The following is a 19,209-nucleotide window of genomic DNA, read 5'->3' as shown; positions in this document are numbered from 1 at the left end:
CAGCTGCAAACATGTGACGCCGCAGCTTGAGGCCTAGACCTTGCTACAACCAAGGCCATACAGCTCCCCCACCATTTGCCAATCGCCAATTTCTAAATTGTCCTAAATTTTATAAAATAAGTTCAGATGAAAAAAAATTACTTTTAAAAATATAATTTCCAGCCGCTGATTGGATGGTGAAATGTCAATAAATAAAGAAGAAAAACCTTTAAACTATAAGAACTTGGAAAATTTTCCTAAAGTTAATGTGCCGCTTTATTTGACATCACTGCAGTTTATGCAGATATAATTGCTGTGCATGATTATTTAAAATCAGTGGCAAAACACTGGAGTTACCATAAAAAAGTTTTACAATGAAAAAAAAAGTTTCACAGCAATACTTTTTTAAAATTAATAAACACTGGTAGTTTCATATGCATGCCGGAGTTAGATTTCAAGTCAGTTTTTCAAATTAGCTTTTCATAATTTGCTATCCTCATTTGTTAATTAATGTTGCTTTTGGATGATAGTGTGAAACAAGCGACAAAAGATTTGCATTTACATCTTTCCCAATTTTGATTTCTACAGAATTAACCGCAAGTAAAATCTGGAGCTATGAAAAACCTTGACAATTCATTCGATCCATGCAAAATCAGAATTATTCCATACATTGTAAAAGCTATAAAAACAAAATAAAATTAAGTCAAAATTAATTTTTTCTCCAACATTAAGATGAATTCTAACTGAATATCATGAATTTGTGATATAAATGAATCATTTTTAAAACTAGTTATCATTTCTAACCTGAATTTTTTCTGCATTTCAAATAATTTAATCTTTCATTTTTAGTTATATGAATCTTTTAAATTTATTTCCATACAATATTCCAATTAATAAAATCAAATAACTTTAAAAGAGCAAATAATTTCTTCCATGACAAATGGAATATTTACCTGCTGTCCAAAATGTATCTTCACCATTTTAAAAACTGAAGTTAAAAAATAAAGTGCACACTAGCATTTGCCATTAATAAGCCAGTAACTTGATACATGACAATTACGACAAACTAAAAGCCTAATGCCTATTATTGATGGAGCTTGCTGGCTATTGATATGAGACTGTCAATGAATGATTGCTATGCAAACAGAGATGCTGGAAACTTGCACGCAACAATCTGTCACCATGTGTGTGAAAGGAGGCATTACCTGAAAAAACTGTCTGAGCTCCCAAAGCATGCTGCTGTCAGTGCTTTAAATGCACAACAAAAACCTGTTATAGTACCTTGACATGTCATGATAACTCAATGGTGGTTCACCCTCCTCGTACCTCATTCTTCTTTACGGATCAGCTGAGACCAAGCAGCATACCTTGCTTTGGAAAGTATGAAGCAGGCTCTTTATAAAAAGGTTGCAACAACAAAAAGTAAACTGTGGTGTGTTTTGTGTTTTAAAAAAACACCTGAATATCTTTAACCCAAAGGACACAATGAATTTCAACCTGGAAAGTACTGTAAAGGTGGTGGAGATCTAAACAAATGCTTTCTAGGTTGAAATTTCTAAGCCTTTTCAAAGGCAAAACTTGATATTTTAATTCAATTTCCTAGATGTTGATTGTTTTCATTTTTTAACAGAAGGTGACTAATTAGTTTTTAACTAATCAATCTTAATAAAATATTTATTTAATTACAATAACAAATATACTTAGTGCTAAATCAGTATCACAAAAGTATTCAAATGTGTGAGCATGTTTTGTTTGTAATATGCAGCCGCATTGGCTAATCTGGATTTTTCTCAGAACCATTTTGTTTTGCAAGTATTTTGTTTGCATAATAATACTTCATTTAAAAAAAAACCTAAGTATATATTATTTAATCATCAACTCTGAAAAATCTGTATTAAACAGGAAGCCCTTATGTTTGACTCCTGCATTTTGATGACTTTAAAGGTCTCATTCAAGTCAGTTGTTGAAGTCCACAGTTGAACCAATATTGACCTAGGGAAAAGGGTGGAAAAAAATCAGCCAAGTTATCCAATGTTGATTTTTTACTTACTGTCGAAAGAATTAGATCAGCTTTAGCTCATTTATCCAGGTTCAACATTTGAGTCCAAGTTTAACAGACTCCCCCTAAAAAGGGACGAACTGTTAGCAGAACCCAAACATTGAATTTTCTGAACACCTTTCCTTCTTTGCAGCCCTATTAGTGCAGAAGGTGAGGAAAGAAAGATGTGTGGCCCTTCTCTGACGATGATATAGGGGACGTTGGTGGTACGGCAGTTGAACTAGCAGACTAGTAATCCAAAGTCTTAGACGAGTTCAAATCCAGCTAGCTGTGTAATTCATTTAATAAAGAAAATTTAATGTGGGCAGTAGTCCAAACCATGAGGTAGTGATAACCGTTCAGTTGTAATTTTTATGTCTTGTGCTGTATTTGCCGCTGTGAAACAACAAATTTCACAGCTTATGTCAGTGATCATAAACCTGACTGTTTCTGAAGCTACTTAAATATTGCCAAAATTCATCTGATTTATTGATGACCTAGGAGAGGAAAATTGCTGTGTGGCCAGCTGCTGACAGCAGACCAAAAGATGCAGGAGCAGAGGCCATTTGCAGCATCAAGTCTGTTCCAACCAACAGACATGTGGTTGATTCTTACCAGTGCTTGGAAATAGCCCAATAACTCATTAACAAGTATCATAATTAAAGGTTATAGCATCTTTTCGGGGACAAGAGAAAAGCAATGGTCCAAAAGTGACCACAGCCTGGAAAATTACTAAACAAATATTCTAGACTGAAAGTCAACACATTCAAACAACTGCAGAAGCTGAGAAAACAATGTCTAAAGAATGGTACACAAAATTATTAAGGGGATACGTGCATTCATTATTACAATACTGTTTCCACTAGTATAAGTTAACAAATCTATCTTAACAATAACTACCCACATCATACCAGTTAATAATTTTTAAACACAATTATAGTTCAATCAGGCATTAATATATAAATACTTAGCTAACAGTGATAAATTCTACAGATCTCCTCAGCCTCTGTAATCTTCATTTTATGCTCGTTCCAGACATCCTTGATTCCAATGAATTACTGCCTGCTCTCATGACCTGTTTTGGGTTTTGATTGCCTTCTGATCTCTGCCTTGTCCAGCAATGACTGCTTCTGAGAACCAATCCTGAGACTTGAACTCAGGGTACGTCCACACTATGCCAGATAATTTTGAAAACGCCGGTTTCAAGTAAAAACGACAGGCGTTTTTCAAAATATCTCTGTCCACACTAACATGGATATTTGGGCGAATCTCCTCTACTAGGCATGCGCAGGACGCACAGAAAACAAGCGAAGAGGAAACGGTATACTTAGTGCGCGTTTGTCCAGTTACAGAGTAGAAAAACTTAAAAGGAATTGCTCTTGGCTCTCGCACAGGAGGACTTAAAACTAAAACAAAAACAAATACTGGAGTGTATGGAGGCCTCCGACAGGGAGTTCACGGACAGTATGACCCAGCTGACAATGAACACCGAAAAACTGACCAACTCTGTGGCATTAATAAAGCACCTTGTTAAATGTATAAAAACATGTCTGCATCAGTGTTATCTTGTATTTCCATACAATGTTACATTAGGCTGTTACACATCTTTTGTCAGAGAAGTACTTGCATAAATAGGTAAACCACCTTCATACAAGCAAGGACAGAAAACAGGGCAAAGTGAGTATACTTATTTATTCAGTGAGCTATGGGTCAAAGTACTTGGTAAGTACATTTCTAACTCTTCTGGCTTCAGTCTCATTGCTGTCTGTTCTGAAATTGTTAGGTTCTGCGAAGCGCAGAATCAAATATCGCTGTGATGATTGTACACTCTAGTATCAATTTGGTGACAATAAAGTAGTAACAATAATAATAAGAAGAAGAAGAAGAAGAAGAAGAAAACAATGAAATGCCGCGCTGCCGCCATCTGTTCCGGCACATCATGACAGCAGTTTTAAAAAGCTCCGGTTACCCCGTACACTCTGCAACGGATATTAGGCATTTTCAGATTTATTCACTCTGAAGACCGTTTCTGAAAATCTCCATTTTAGGGGGATGAAAACACCATTTTAGTGTGGACAGAGGGTCAAAACGAAGAGAAAAAGCTTCGTTTTCAAAATTATCCGGCATAGTGTGGACGGAGCCTCAGACTTATCTCATGCCTCATGTGTATTCACCAACTGATAAAGTGCACTCTACAGTTTTGGACTTCCATTTCTTCTCCTTGTGACTCCATCTCCACAATCCTCCATGCGCTGGTGATTGGAGCAATCTCACATTTTCTTCAATTGAACCACCTCTTCCAGCTGTGTAAATTGATGTGGATACTTCTTTTCCTCCAATCATCCTTACATATTATTTGGCACCAAACTCAGTCAGATCAAGTCATCACATCTTGTCTGGGAAGCATGTCGCATTGGGACTTTGGGATGATCCCGTACACAATCAGAATGAATATCTGACAATGAAGCATGAATCACCAGAACCCTCATCTAGAAACTGTTGCATCATTATCTCCTGCACAGAGCATTCCTCCTCTACATACATCGGGGGCGGGGGGGACTGAATGATATGGCATTGAGAAATGTGACAAAATATGCTGCCTTGAACAAGAAGCTTTTGTGGGAAAACAATTCTTCCAATCATAAAAGGCTGACAACATACTTTCAGTGGTTCACTTAAAGAGCTACATGATTCAAATGACAATATTTCAAACCAATGAGGGTTGTTCCCCAGCAAAAAGAAACCATTCCGGCTGAAATAAAAAAAGGAATCAATGGAGGGGACAACCTAGCCATTTCCACATCTAGACTGCAGCAGAAGTCAACTGCAGCCTGCTGTCTTGACATGCAAAACAACTTCACCAATATCCTGATCAGTCCAAGGGCAAGAGACATACACTCTGGCTGCTGTCTTAAGAATGAAAGTCTCCTGCCCTTTCAGAACCATCGCTCTATGGTTCACTGTAGCAGCCTTGATACACCTATAACTCACCCAATCCTCTATTATTTACTCCAATCTTAAATCCACTCCACCCCAGTGATAAACTCCTATCTGCAAAGGTGTGCTGGCAACTTCATAAGCTCAGATGGGAAAATCATCTCCAACGATCTGTATGTTTCAAAAACAAAAACTCCCTATTCCACAAAAGCTGTTGAGTCCTCCCAAAGCAGTTAATGGCAACTGATCCAGAGTTGCATGCTGCTTGGACATGTATTCAGTGAAATAATAAAGACATAACAAAATATTGTTTATTGCAATTATCAACCTAACTTTGGTCTGAAGTTCACCACCAGTGATTGGTCATCCATGAGCAGTGTCATTTGCATGCCACAATGACTTAGACCACAATATGCTGTAGGTGACATAATAAGTTTGCAGATAGTACCAAAACTTTGTGTTGCCGTGGACAGTGAAAACGTTTGCCTTAGGTTACAACAAAATATTGATCAAAGGAATTGCAGATGGAATTTGACTGAGATAAATGTGAAGTAATGCATTTCAGAACGTTAAACTAGGCCAGAATGTACACAGTAAATGGTAGGGCTTGGGGGAGTGCTATTGAACAGACACACCTAGGAGTACAAGAAAGTGGCAACAGGGTGGTGAAGAACAAAGATATACAGCATTCATCACCCAAGGCATTAAATACATGTAACAGTTGTATAAAATATTGGTTAGACTGTAAATCAAATGCTGTGTGCAGCTCTGGTCATCATAGTATAGAAGGGATGTGATTAAGATGATTAATATCAAAGGTAAGTGATCAGGGTCTATCTTGTTAGAGTTAGTCATTGACCTCCAATGTTATTTGCCATTTATTAGCCATGCCTATTTGTTAAGAATTGACAAATAGAATCAAAGATTCTACAATAATCAGAGAACAGCCTCACTTCTGACATTGTGGAGGGAATGACATTTATGAAACAGTGGAAGAAGGTTGGGCTAAGAATATATCACCCTGAGGAACTCTTTCAGTAAGGTCCTTGGGCTAGGTTGATGCCTTTTGTTCTCAATTTTACTCAGGCACCTTCATGCTGCCTTAATGTCGGGTACAGTCACTCTCAGCCCTTCTTCGGTGCTTGTCTGGATTTCAGTGATCTGAGCAAAACTCAAACTAGCATGGGACAATCTTCCACAGAGTTTTAATGGGATCCTTCTCCATATCTTTCTTAAGACATAGAAGGAGAGGCCATTCCCCATTAATTTTCCTTGTCATTTATTCCTCCCATCTTCTTAAAGCTTTTTACAGTGGTAAATTAAGCTATCACCCTTCATGTATTTGAAACTGGGAAGAAACAGGAGCACCTGGATAAAACCCACATAATGACAGGGAAAATTCTACACATTCAGGAATAAATCGAGATCGCTGGAGCTGTGAGACAGCAGTCCTGCCAGTGGTGCCGCTCTACTGTCTGTAGGAGTGGTATAAGCATGTGAGGCAATGCACAAACATAGAGTCAATACACAAGGATTGACAATAAAACACATTTCCTTATTTTTAAATTAATCAGTATTAGCTGTAAAGTTCAATTTATAGCTCGCTCCTCTCCTACCTAATATTATAAGGCTTCTGGCAAGATGGCAATGTGACTGGTCATAGTGGCTTCTACGGGTTCAACAAAAGCTGCTACCATTGTACTTAAACATAGTTCTAATGATCACAATATCCTGCTATACATTAAGAACTCAAAGTACTGCAGGTCTACACCATCAGCGAGTTGCTCGCTGGCGGAGCTAATGAAGGAGCTATGCCACGTGCTGCTGCCTGAGTCAATGGAGGATTACAGTCAAATAGTGAGTGGCTGTCATGGTCACACTTCTTGTGATCACGGGACTCCTTTGCACATTGTTAATCTGTTATGTCGCAAGTTCAATTCGGTATTTATTGGATGTGAGCAGGAGCAGATGGAGGGGGCCTAGTCCTCAGTTGTAGTAAGAACTAGGCCTGAAACCATGGCGTCCACCCATGGCGTCACCTGTTTGCAGATGCCTGGAGTGAGGGGATGAAGCCTTCGCGCTTCACCGGTGGCGGTTTGATGCAGTAAACAGAATGGAGTCGGAGCTGCCCTCCCAGACAAGCTCTCTAGTGGCCGATTGCAGATTTTTTTTAGCGGCGCTCAATGGACTCAGGCCTCAAGCTGTGGGGTGACTTGCTTTTCATCCGCAGGAGGTGAGGTGTTTGAGCCATTGCGCTCTAATGGGGGTGGCATAGTGTAGTTGTGGCAAACTGAAGATTTAAAATGGACTGAGGGATCTGGACTACATACATATATATTTGTCTGGTTGTGTTTTTGCTAATATTCTATATGTGATTGTATATGCAAGGACTGGGCCTCAAAACCATGGTGTTGCATAGCAGGTGTAGGGACCCAGTCAACAGATGATGTCAGTGGGTTGGGGATTCTGGACAGTATACATACATAGTCATAGTCATACTTTATTGATCCCGGGGGAAATTGGCTTTCATTACAGTTGCACCATAAATAATTAAATAGTAATAAAACCATAAGTAGTTAAATAATAATAATATGTAAATTATGCCAGGAAATAAGTCCAGGACCGGCCTATTGGCTCAGGGTGTCTGACCCTCCAAGGGAGGAGTTGTAAAGTTTGATGGCCACAGGTAGGAATGACTTCCTATGACGCTCTGTGTTGCATCTCGGTGGAACGAGTCTCTGGCTGAATGTACTCCTGTGCCCAACCAGTACATTATGTAGTGGATGGGAGACATTGTCCAAGATGGCATGCAACTTGGACAGCATCCTCTTTTCAGACACCACCGTCAGAGAGTCCAGTTCCATCCCCACAACATCACTGGCCTTACGAATGAGTTTGTTGATTCTGTTGGTGTCTGCTACCCTCAGCATGCTGTCCCAGCACACAACAGCAAACATGATCGCACTGGCCACCACAGACTCGTAGAACATCCTCAGCATCGTCCGGCAGATGTTAAAGGACCTCAGTCTCCTCAGGAAATAAAGACGGTTCTGACCCTTCTTGTAGACAGCCTCAGTGTTCTTTGACCAGTCCAGTTTATTGTCAATTCGTATCCCCACGTATTTGTAATCCTCCACTATGTCCACACTGACCCCCTGGATGGAAACAGGGGTCACCGGTACCTTAGCTCTCCTCAGGTCTACCACCAGCTCCTTCGTCTTCTTCACATTAAGCTGTAGATAATTCTGCTCACACCATGTGACAAAGTTTCCTACCATAGCCCTGTACTCGGCCTCATCTCCCTTGCTGATGCATCCAACTACGGCAGAGGCATCCGAAAACTTCTGAAGATGACAAGGCTCTGTGCAGTGGTTGAAGTCCGAGGTGTAAATGGTGACGAGAAAGGGAGACAAGACAGTCCCCTGTGGAGCCCCAGTGCTGCTGATCACTCTGTCGGACACACAGTGTTGCAAGCACACGTACTGTATTAAATTTGAATTGAATTGAGTAATCACTTCACAAAAAAGTATACTGTACCTATAGACATTTACAAGATTTATTCCTTGTTCACTTCATTCCCGTTAATCGTGAAAGCAGTCTATCTTATTCTCACTTATATGTTTAGAAATGCCAGTGGGATATTTCCTACAGAGTTAATAAAATAACCACGAATCACTTTTATGTTGTCACATGCAAATATTCATCTTTACTCTTACTACGATCAAGTTCAGGCAAGCCATGAGACTGCAAAGCAGCTATGGTATATTATCACTACTTATCATCTGCAACGTATCTACGTTATATCACTACCAATTATGAAAACTAAAATGAAGAACATTTTACTGTTAAGAAGGTAACTAAATGCTGCACTCATGCCCCAAAATAAAATATTTTTCTTTTGCCACGTTTTCTTTGTGAAATTCTGCACCTAGTTATGCCCACAGACTTATATGACACAAAGTTAATGCATATTTACCCAATTACCTTTCTTTTAATTTTGACAAGACAAACAGCATGATAAAACATAAAACGGGAAAATTTTCTCAAGTACTTCACTTATCTCACATGTAAAACTTCTTATAAATAGGAAGGAAAGCATCAGCTCAACCTTTTACTAATGCAACTTTCAGCTGCATTATTTTACTCTTTTAAAGAGGTACCTCTGATACTTGGATGGCTTATTTTATTATTTTTATTGAGATACAGTGCAGAATAGGCCCTTCCAGCCCCTTGAGCCACACCACCCAGCAACCTCCAACTTAGCCCTTGCCTAATCACAGGACAATTTATAATGACCAATTAACCTAACGGTACATCACTGGTCTGTGGGAGGAAACTGGGGCATGCAGAGAAAACACATGAATTCCACAGGGAGGACATGCAGACTCCTTACAGATGACAATGGAATGGAACTCCAAACTCCAACACCCCGAGCTGTAATAGACTGCACTAGCCACTATGCTACCTTGCTTTCACTCCAGTTCTCTGTTTTCCAAGGAGATCAGTAAGGTCAATATGATATCCACAAACTGTGAAAGATGGCACAAGAAGCTCTTTCCACTATCTTCTCTAGAGTTTCATATGCTCCCAATATGAGACTGGATCATATTTTATGCAGTAAATAATTAGTCAAAATATGTACCCTTCTTGCTGGAAAATTGTCTTAAAGCAATGGCCAAGGCTCTTGTAACTGTTGGCATCACCTTTTCCTCGCTGAATCTGGAACCTAGAAGAAACAAAAAAATTCAATAACACCAACAAGAAAAGTTTAAGCTAGGCTTGCATTCATTATGATGAGGATAAAATGTACCAATTATGAATACAAAATTGTTTAGCTGCAACAAATTGTGTATTCATGTTCAGATTAACAAACAATGACAGAATAAATTAATCCTGGAATTGTTGAAAATTCCAATTTTCATGGAAAACAGGATTCTTTTTTCCACAATTGCACAGAATTCCCATTATTCATCCAGGCTGGACAAGAAGCTCAGAGACTTCAGCCTTCACCCTGCCTTGTGTAGCTGGATCCTGGATTTCCTGTCATGTCACTGGCAGGTGGTAAGGGTGGGCTCCCTCACCTCTGCCCCTCTGACCCTCAACACAGGTGCCTCTCGGGGCTGTGTACTAAGCCCTCTCCTTTACTCTCTGTATACCACCCACAGCTCCAATCTGCTAATTAAAAATTTGCTGATGATACTACACAGATTGGCCTAATCTCAAATAATAATGAGGTAGTCTACAGAGAAAAGACATCACCCTGACACAGTGGTTTCAAGAAAACAATCTCTTCCTCAATGTCACAAAAACAAAGGAGCTGATTGTGGGCTATAGGAGGAATGGAGACAGGCTCATCCCTGTTGACATCAATGGATCTGGGTTTGAGAGGATGAACAGCTTTAAGTTCCTCGGCATAAACATCACCAAGGATCTTACATGGTCTGTACATACCGGCTGTGTGGTCAAAAAAGCACAACAGCGCCACTCTCACCTCAGATGGTTGAAGAAGTTTGGTGTGGGCCCCCAAATCCTAAGAACTTTTGACAGGGGCACAATCGATAGGCTGCTTCATGCCTGCTACAGGAAGTGTATTTCCCTCAATCACACGACTCTGCAAAGAGTGGTGCGGACAGCCCAACGCATCTGTAGATGTGAACTTCCCACTATTCAGGAAATTTACAAAGACAGGTGTGTAAAAAGGGCCTGAAGGATCATTGGGGACCCGAGTCATCCCAACCACAAACTGTTCCAGCTGTTACCAGCTGGGAAACAGTACCCGCAGCATAAAAGCCAGGGCCAACAGGCTCCGGGACAGCTTCTTCCACCAGGCCATCAGACTACTTAACTCATGCTGACACAACTGTATTTCTATGCTATATTGACTATCCTATTTATTATAAATTACTATAAATTGCACATTTAGACGGAGATGTAACGTAAAGATTTTTACTCCTCATGGAATAAAGTCAATTCAATTCAATTCAATAGATGACTCATTGTTGTAAGTACAAAATGATGTTGTCATGCACAAGGTTGCTGGGATAGAAGTGACCAGGACAAACATCTAGATATTTCAGTCACTCAGGTTGAAGCATTGTGGAAGTAACAGTTTAAGGGCTGTAAATGAAGAGACAAGAAGGAGCATGGGTTGGAAACAAAAGTTAAAATTAGTTATATTTTTAAAATCTCCATCAAAAATTAAAACTGAGAAAATGATAGTCCAAAGTTGTAAAGTTCACCTAGAGTAGCCAAGGGGTTGAGTGGAAGTAATTAATAGTCATCAGGCTCATAAAAGTGCAGTCAGACTTGAAATGAATTAACTTTCTATCAACCATGCAACTTCACTTCACTGAATGTTTTTGAAAGGGAAACTGATTAACAACATGCTTGGCTACATCTTACTGTCTGAAGCCAAGGGTTTTACTAGCACTGCTAACCAGCACAACAACTTTCTACACTCAGACATTCACCATCAACCTATGCAAGGATATTTATGGAGATAATTTTAAAATTGTTTAGCTATGAATAGACTACAGCTTGAGTATTGTGTACAATTTTGCTGTGAGGAAAAAATAGATAAGCTGGGGTTGTTTCTGTGGAAAACGCTGAAGGGTATACAAAATAATGAAGATGGAATAAATATGTCTTTACTGTATTTCTTGTTATCATAATGCAGAAGGCATAGAATTAAAGTAATTGGTAGAAGGATTAGAGGGGAGATGAGGAAAAGATTTTTTCACCCAGCAGGTTATTGCATCTGGAGCCTTTTAAACAGCACTATCATCTGTACTTGAAGATGTATGAATGGAATTTGAAGGCAATATTAGTATGGTTAAATCCTTTTCAGCTGACATGGCATGATGGGCTAATGTCCCCTTTCTGTACCTTAAATTAAAGACATGGTGTGAAGCCATCAAGATACTGGTCAAAGATATTAAACCATTGATCCAAAAACATGATAATTAATTCTCACTATAACAAATTGGGAATCTAGTTCTATTAAGTAAATATATTTTGCATTAATGTTCAACCTAATAACAGTAACCATGAAACTACCAGATTTTACCAGGTACAAAACCTGGTTGGTTCAGTCATTACCCATTACCCAGCCTGGCCAATACATGACTTCTGATCCTACAGCTGTGGAAAAATTCTAAATGAACATTTAATATTGACAGATCCAATGACAGTTAAATGCCATAAATGAACACATATTTTAAAAATAATTCTATGATTGCATATTGTGGATGAACAACGTATCATTGACAAAATAAAGGTCACCATTTAAATATCTCTATAGTCAATTACAAGACTATCAACTTATAAGAGACAATAAAAACTCTTCTCCAGAGCTTGACCTACAAAGATACTTTGCTGTTTCAGAACTGCCATGGGTTCTATAGAGGATTCTGCTCATCAAAAGACACTGCAAAAGAAAAGCAACTTGGGATACTACTCGAAGGAGATAACTAACAGAATAATCTGATATTGAGACATCATTGGATCAGCTTTTCAAAATGAATTTTTGAAGGAGGATATATGACTAAAGGTAACTTGTATCTTAAGGTAATTTAAATTATAATCTCAAATAGAACTTATTAAATGTAAATTATATTGTAAAGTGCATTAAGTAGGAATGAGGAAAATAAGATATCAGAATTGTAATCCATGGGTCAAATGAATCACTAACATTTGTCATACCTGAAATTAATTATTTGTTCTTCTCAAGATGAGAGTAAATTACCCTCTAAGTCTTGAAAAATTTAAGGATTGGTTTTCTAAAAATTATAACATTAATATTTTGGCCCAGTGTGGAAGCCAGATGTGAAGGAAAGTATTGAGTGACTTTTCATTCGCCCATTTTCTTTATGGGATTGATCAACTCTAGGAGCAAGTATTTCACTACAATTGATAAAGCATCACTAATTATTAGCCAAATTTATGTTACAGTTTTTTTTGTTGGTAATAGTTATTTTACAAAATTATTCTTCACATCTTTTCCTTTCAATCTTAATGGAAAGTGAAGACTGAGATGAAAAAAATATTGGACTATTGGTTCTAACACTATGAGTTCCGGAAGTCACAGAATTATACAGCATAAAAACAAGCCCTTTGACTCAATTCATTCATGCCGACCAAGCCGTCCATATGAGTTATTCCCACTTGTCTGCACATCATGTAAATCATCATCTGGTGTACATCAATGTAAACCTTTCCAATTCATATACTTGCCTTAGGCAATACTAAGTAATTTTTAATTCTTTGTAAATATATAAAAATTATTCATGTACAGTACAACTCAATTGAATGTAATTCAAATATTTACATGAAAACAATATAGTACCAGTAAAATGGAAACAAATTGTGTTCTTCAGAGCTAAAGTCTTAGAAGTAATTCAAGATTCAAGATTGTTTAATGGCATTTCCAGTACACAAGAGTAAAGGAGTAAATTTTACTCTAGATCTGACGCAGTATTAAAAAACATAATAAGGTAAAGAACAAAACAACAAAAAAGCACAATAAATATAAATATATGAGATAGCTTTTATACATAGATCGATAGTATGCACATAAAATGACATTAGATACAGGATTGTTCACTGCCAGTTTTATACATTAAATCTAGCAATGCTAAATATTCAGTACTTTTTGTTTTATTCTTGATTGCCAGCTATTGCACTATTTTACTTTAGCCATTGGATAGCCTGACAGCTTCTGAAGTATTTTCTTCTCTTATTCAGTTTTGGGACCTTGGCATTGCTAGCATTTATCACCTAATTGTGCTTGTGAAGGTGGTGCTGAATCTCTTCTTTGAAGAAATGGAGGGAAGGTAACATTGGGAAGGGTATTCCAGTAATGTAATATTTCCAAGTCAGGGTGACGTGGAAGGAAGTCTGCTATACACTTTCTAGTTTTTCCCCTTCATTTTATTGATAGTATGCCCTGCAGCTGGTGGTGCTAGTGAGAATGAATGGTTCCAGTAGAGTGAAAATTAAACAAACTGGACTACCTGCAAGTTAACCTTTAGGGTGTTCTACACAAGGACTCCTGAGGCCCTTTCATTCTCAGATTTTTGGATTTTCCCCCTGTATGGAAAATAGTCTACACATTTATTTCTTCTACCACAGTGTATTACCATGCATTTTTCAACATTGTATTTCATTTTCCACTTTCTTGTCCATTCTTCTAATCTGTCTAAGTCCTTCTGCAGCCTACCTGTTTCCTCAACACTACCTGCCCATCAACCAATCTTCATATCATCTGCAAACTTGGCAACAAAGCAATCTACTCCATCATCTACATCATTGATATACAGCATAAAAAGAACACCATTAGCAACTGGCAGGCTACAAGAAAAGGATCCTTTTATTCCCACTCACTGCCTCTACCAATCAGCCAATGCTCTAACGATGCCAGTAACTGTCCCATAATACCATGGGCTCTTAACATGGTAAGCAGCCTCATGTGTGGCATCTTGTCGAATGCTTTCTGAAAGTCCAAATATACATCCCCTTTATCTATCCTACTTGTAACCTCCTCAAAGAATTCTAACAGGTTCGTCAGGCAAGATTTTCCCTGAAGGAAACCATGTTGACTTTTTCCTATCTTGTCCTGTGTTACCAAGTACTCCAAAACCTCATCCTTAGCAATTGACTCTAATATCTTCCCAACCACTGAGATCAGGCTAACTGGCCTATAGTTCCCTTTCTGCTGCCTTCCTCCTTTCTTAAAGAGTGGAGTGACAATTACAATCTTCCAATCCTCTGGCACCATGCCAGAGTCCAATGGTTTCTGAAAGATCATTACTAATGCCTCCATAATCTCTACCGCTACCTCTTTCATCCTGGAGATGGGATGATTGACATATGACCAGCACAACCTACAGCACACATGAGATATCACTTCAACCACTGGAGTAGTTTTATTTTGATTCTATTGGCAGAGATCTTTGCTGCCATATTTAGTCTAATGCTGCCTTGTGTGACTGACAGCAATTGGTAAACACACTCCTTGCACACTTGCATTCACTTGCCGTCATTCTGCTGTCGTTGTGGTGAGTGTATGTACTTAAATGTCCTCCCCAGTTCAGCATATTCTCAGAGTTGACCCACTGGTTTCCCTCCACATTCAGAGTCAACACCAAAATTTAGTTTAATTTCATTCTTTATTTGTACTAAGTGTAAGTGTTGATCATGTTGAGCATTCTGCTGTTTCACACTGTCGTTTCCCGACAGTCACATGATGTCCACTGGGTCCTAAACCAACCTGATGCACTCAAGTTGGCTTTATGGTGCCTTTCCCACCATACACAGTGGAATATTCCATTTCTTTATTAATGGGGATGTGTATATGTTGATGGTATATTGTACCATATATTGATGTATATTGTACTGCTTATTTTGCAATATTAATTGTAACTACATTGTGGGAGCATCATATTCTAATTCATGTGTAGTCTTAAGTTAACTACGTTGGTAATTAAAGACATTAAGTTCAGGTGCCTAAAAAAAACTTTAAGAGGGAGCGGGAGGGGCTGTCAGGAGTTCTTACTGGACAAGAATAAGTACAGAGTTATTATTGTGTTTTCTTCTAGGTATCATTTTGTAAATATTGGCATTTTTCTTTTCACTATTTTCAGTAATTTTGGCAAGTTTGATTTTTGATGCACCTAATAAACACCCTTGCTCTAAAGTGCTAAGTGACTCTAGCCATTTTCTTTTTGGTTATAACCCACGATCCCAACAGACTCACAGATGAAGTGTCGCCTCATCTAAGGACTGTTTAGGGCCTTGAACGGTAGTGACGGAGGTGGTGTAGGGGCAGATTGCAAGGACTTGTTCCGCTTGCAAGGATAAGTACCACAAGGGAGATCAATGGGGCGGGACAAATAGACAAGGGAGTCATGTTGGGAATGATCCCTGCAGAAAGCAGAAAGTTGGGGGGGAGGGAAAGATGTGCTTGGTGGTGGGATCCCATTAGAGATGGCAGAAGATTCAGAGAATTATGTGCTTGATGCGAAGGCTGGTGGGGTGCTAGGTGAGGACAAGAAGAACCCTATCCCTGGTAGGGTGTTGGGAGGATGGGGTAAGAACAGATGTGCATGAAATGAAAGAGATGAAGTTGAGATGCAGTTGGTGGAAGAAGGGAAGCCCCTTTTTTTGAAAAAGGAGGACAGCTCCTTCATTCTAGAATGATAGGCCTCATACTGAGAGTAGATGTGGCTGAGACAGAGGAATTGAGAGAAGGAAACATCAGATATCTCAGATCCTCCACACTGCCAAGAGTCTTACCATTAATACCGTATTCTATCTTCAAATTTGACCTCTGATAACCCTCCAGACTATGCACAACATCCTCAACCTTTGTGTCATTAAATTTGTTTTTATTTGAAAGGCACTGACATGCTGTTCTTGCATTACTGATGATGATAGCAACAAGAGGCAAATATCTCTTTAAAAGGTAAACTTGTGGTGAATCATTTGGCTACTGGATCATTTGAAATGCTCGAGATTGCTATTCTAGAAATATACATGATAGTGCAAGCATTGTGCTCTGTCCAGAATAATGTAAAGGAAAAATACAATAGAAATCAAAAATATAATAGAAAAAGCTGACCTCTGTAGGTCAGACTACACTGTGGAATAAGAAAAAGAGTCAATAATACTTCCTGCTAATGATCCAACATCAGAGCTGGAAAAAAATTAAAGATGGCCTTACATTTATAGGGTATTTATTTTAATGTCCTACGGGTAATTTTGTTTCAATTTATGGGAAGCAAAAGTACTTTTGCGATCCATAAAATAATGTAGATATCAACAGCTGGGTTTTCTTGCATGATCTTGCCTATTTTCCATTCTCCCTAATAGCCCACCTTTAATTTTTATGTCACCCATTTCTGAGAGTTTCATTCGATTTCTGAAGCTCACTGATTACATTCAGTGTCATTGAAACAGCTTGTTAGCGTGATCTGTATGTCATTGTATAAAAATCAAATCTAGCCCAAGGCTTCTAAGAAATACCACATGCAACATTTCTGTTATCTGTTAAACTAATATAACTTCCATAGGGAGAACCATAGATTGTAGTGATGAGGATTTACTGTTGGGTCAAGCTATGTAATTTGAAGTCACCAATTGCAAAGTAAGGCAAAGCCCTGCCTCTTTGTAAAACCAGAAGGGATTGTAATCATTGCACCACTTAAGAAAACCAGGATTTGACATGTCTCACCAGAATTAGGAATGTGCCTAGATTACTCCATCTACTAAGCAATAAAAGGGAAAAAGTGCCTCAATGTTAGAGTATTTTGAATATTTTCAGTTTCCTGAAAGTGGCAGCTGAAGAGATTCTGGAGACGTTGTGGTGATCTTTCAAGAATCACTAAATCACTAGAGTGGGGGAGATTCAAAGAAGAGGACATGAGTTGAGAGTTAAAGGGCAAAAGTTTTGGGGTAACATGAGGGGGGACTTCTTTACTCAGAGAGTGGTAGCTGTGTGGAACGAGCTTCCAGCAGAAGTGGTTGAGGCAGGTTCGATATTGTCATTTAAAGTTAAATTGGATAGATATATGGACAGGAAAGGAATGGAGGTTTATGGGCTGAGTGCAGGTCGGTGGGACTAGGTGAGAGTAGGAGTTCGGCATGGACTAGAAGGGCCAAGATGGCCTGTTTCTGTGCTGTAATTGTTATATGGTTGTTATATATATGGATAGTGTTTTTACAAGTAACAGGGTGGGAAGAGGTATAGTCCAGGTCGCTGTGAGAATCCATGGGTTTATAATAAACATCAGTGGATAAGCTGACTCTTGAGATAGAGACAGTGAGACTGAGGTGTTGGAAATGGACCAGGTAAATTTGAGGGCAGGGTGGAAGATGGAGGCAAAGTAGATGAAGTTGACAAGTTTAGCATGGGTGCAGGAAGCAGCACTGATGCAGTCATCGATGTAGCGCAGGAAAAGTGCGATGGTCACCAATGTAGGCTTGAAATACAGACTGTTCCACATAGCCGGCAAACAGTCAGGCATAGCTAGAACCCATGCGAGTACCCATGGGTACACCTTTTGTTTGAGGAAAGTGGGAGGAGCCAAAGGAGAAATTATTTATAGTGAGGTCAAGTTCTGCTAGGTGGAGGCGAGTGGAGGTGGAAGGGAACTGGTTAGGTCTGGTGTCCAAAAACAAATGGAGAGCTTTGAAGTGGAGGATGGAGGTGTATAGGGACCGAACATCTATAGTAAAAATAAGATGATGGGACCAGGGAACCTGAAATCATTGAAAAGATTCAGAGCACGTGAAGTGTCATGGATGTAGGTAGGAAGAGACTGAACTAGGGGGGATAAAGCAGAGTCGAGGTATGCAGATATGAGTTCAGTGGGGCAGGAACAAGCTGAAACATGGGTCTACCTGGACAAGTGGGTTTGTGGATCAGAGGTAGGAGGTAGAAATGTGAGGTGCGGGGATGCGTGAACTATGAGGTTGGTGGTGGTGGATGGGACATCCCCAGAGTCAATAAGGTTGGTGATGGTGTGGGAGGCAATGGCCTGGTGTTCCTTAGTGGGGTCTTGTTTGAGGGGTAAGCAAGAGGAGGTGTCTGAGAGTTGGCGCTGAGCTTCAGCAAAATTCAGGTCATTACACAAGACTACTATAGCACCCCCTTTATCTGCAGGTTTGATCGTGAGGTTAGGAGGGAGTGGAGAACTGTGCGTTTGGAAGGGGTGAGGTTGGAATAGGAGAGTGTGTTAACGTCTAGCCGGTTAATGTGCCGTTGGTAGTTGGCAATGAAAATGTCCAGAGCAGGCAGAAGACCAGGGCGGGGTGTCCAGGAAGAAGACAAGTGTTGAAGATGAGAGAAGTGGTCACCTGTGCGGGGTGGACAGTCCTTGCTACAGAGACAGGCTTGGAGATGGAAGCAGCAGAAAAAGAGCTCAGCATCGTGACAGGCACGGAACTCACTGAAGTGTGGGCACAGGGGTACAAAGATGAGGCCCTTACTGAGGTCAGAACATTCTGCCTCAGACAGGGAAAGGTCAGAGAGGATGGTGAGAACCCAGGATTGATAAGAGCTGGGATCGGAGGGGGGAAGAGGGTTGGTTGTCTCCGAAGAAATGGGAGATTTGGGATGTTCAGAGATGGTGGGGTGAGAGGAAGGTGGAGACTCCAAGGACCCTAGAGCTGGTGGTGGGACCTGAAAGAGACGGGACTGTGGAGTGGTGGTGGAGGAAGGGCAGATGGGGATTCCAGTGGCAGCATGTGAAGATCTG

At 39.6% G+C, this 19,209-nt stretch overlaps 1 protein-coding gene across 1 annotated transcript in view; it reads right to left on the bottom strand.

Moving 5' to 3' along the window:
• Positions 1–19,209, bottom strand: part of slc25a21 (solute carrier family 25 member 21) — a 439,048-nt gene that overhangs the window by 62,814 nt on the left and 357,025 nt on the right. Inside the window, exon 4 of the mRNA XM_072280031.1 lies at positions 9,597–9,680. Coding sequence (XP_072136132.1) covers positions 9,597–9,680 — 84 coding nt within the window. The remainder of the gene's footprint in view (positions 1–9,596; positions 9,681–19,209) is intronic.

This window comes from Mobula birostris, chromosome 1, assembly GCF_030028105.1.
Source record: "Mobula birostris isolate sMobBir1 chromosome 1, sMobBir1.hap1, whole genome shotgun sequence".
NCBI lineage: Eukaryota > Metazoa > Chordata > Chondrichthyes > Myliobatiformes > Myliobatidae > Mobula > Mobula birostris.
Note: the sequence above shows the minus strand (reverse complement) of the source record. Positions and strands in the feature narration are given on the sequence as shown.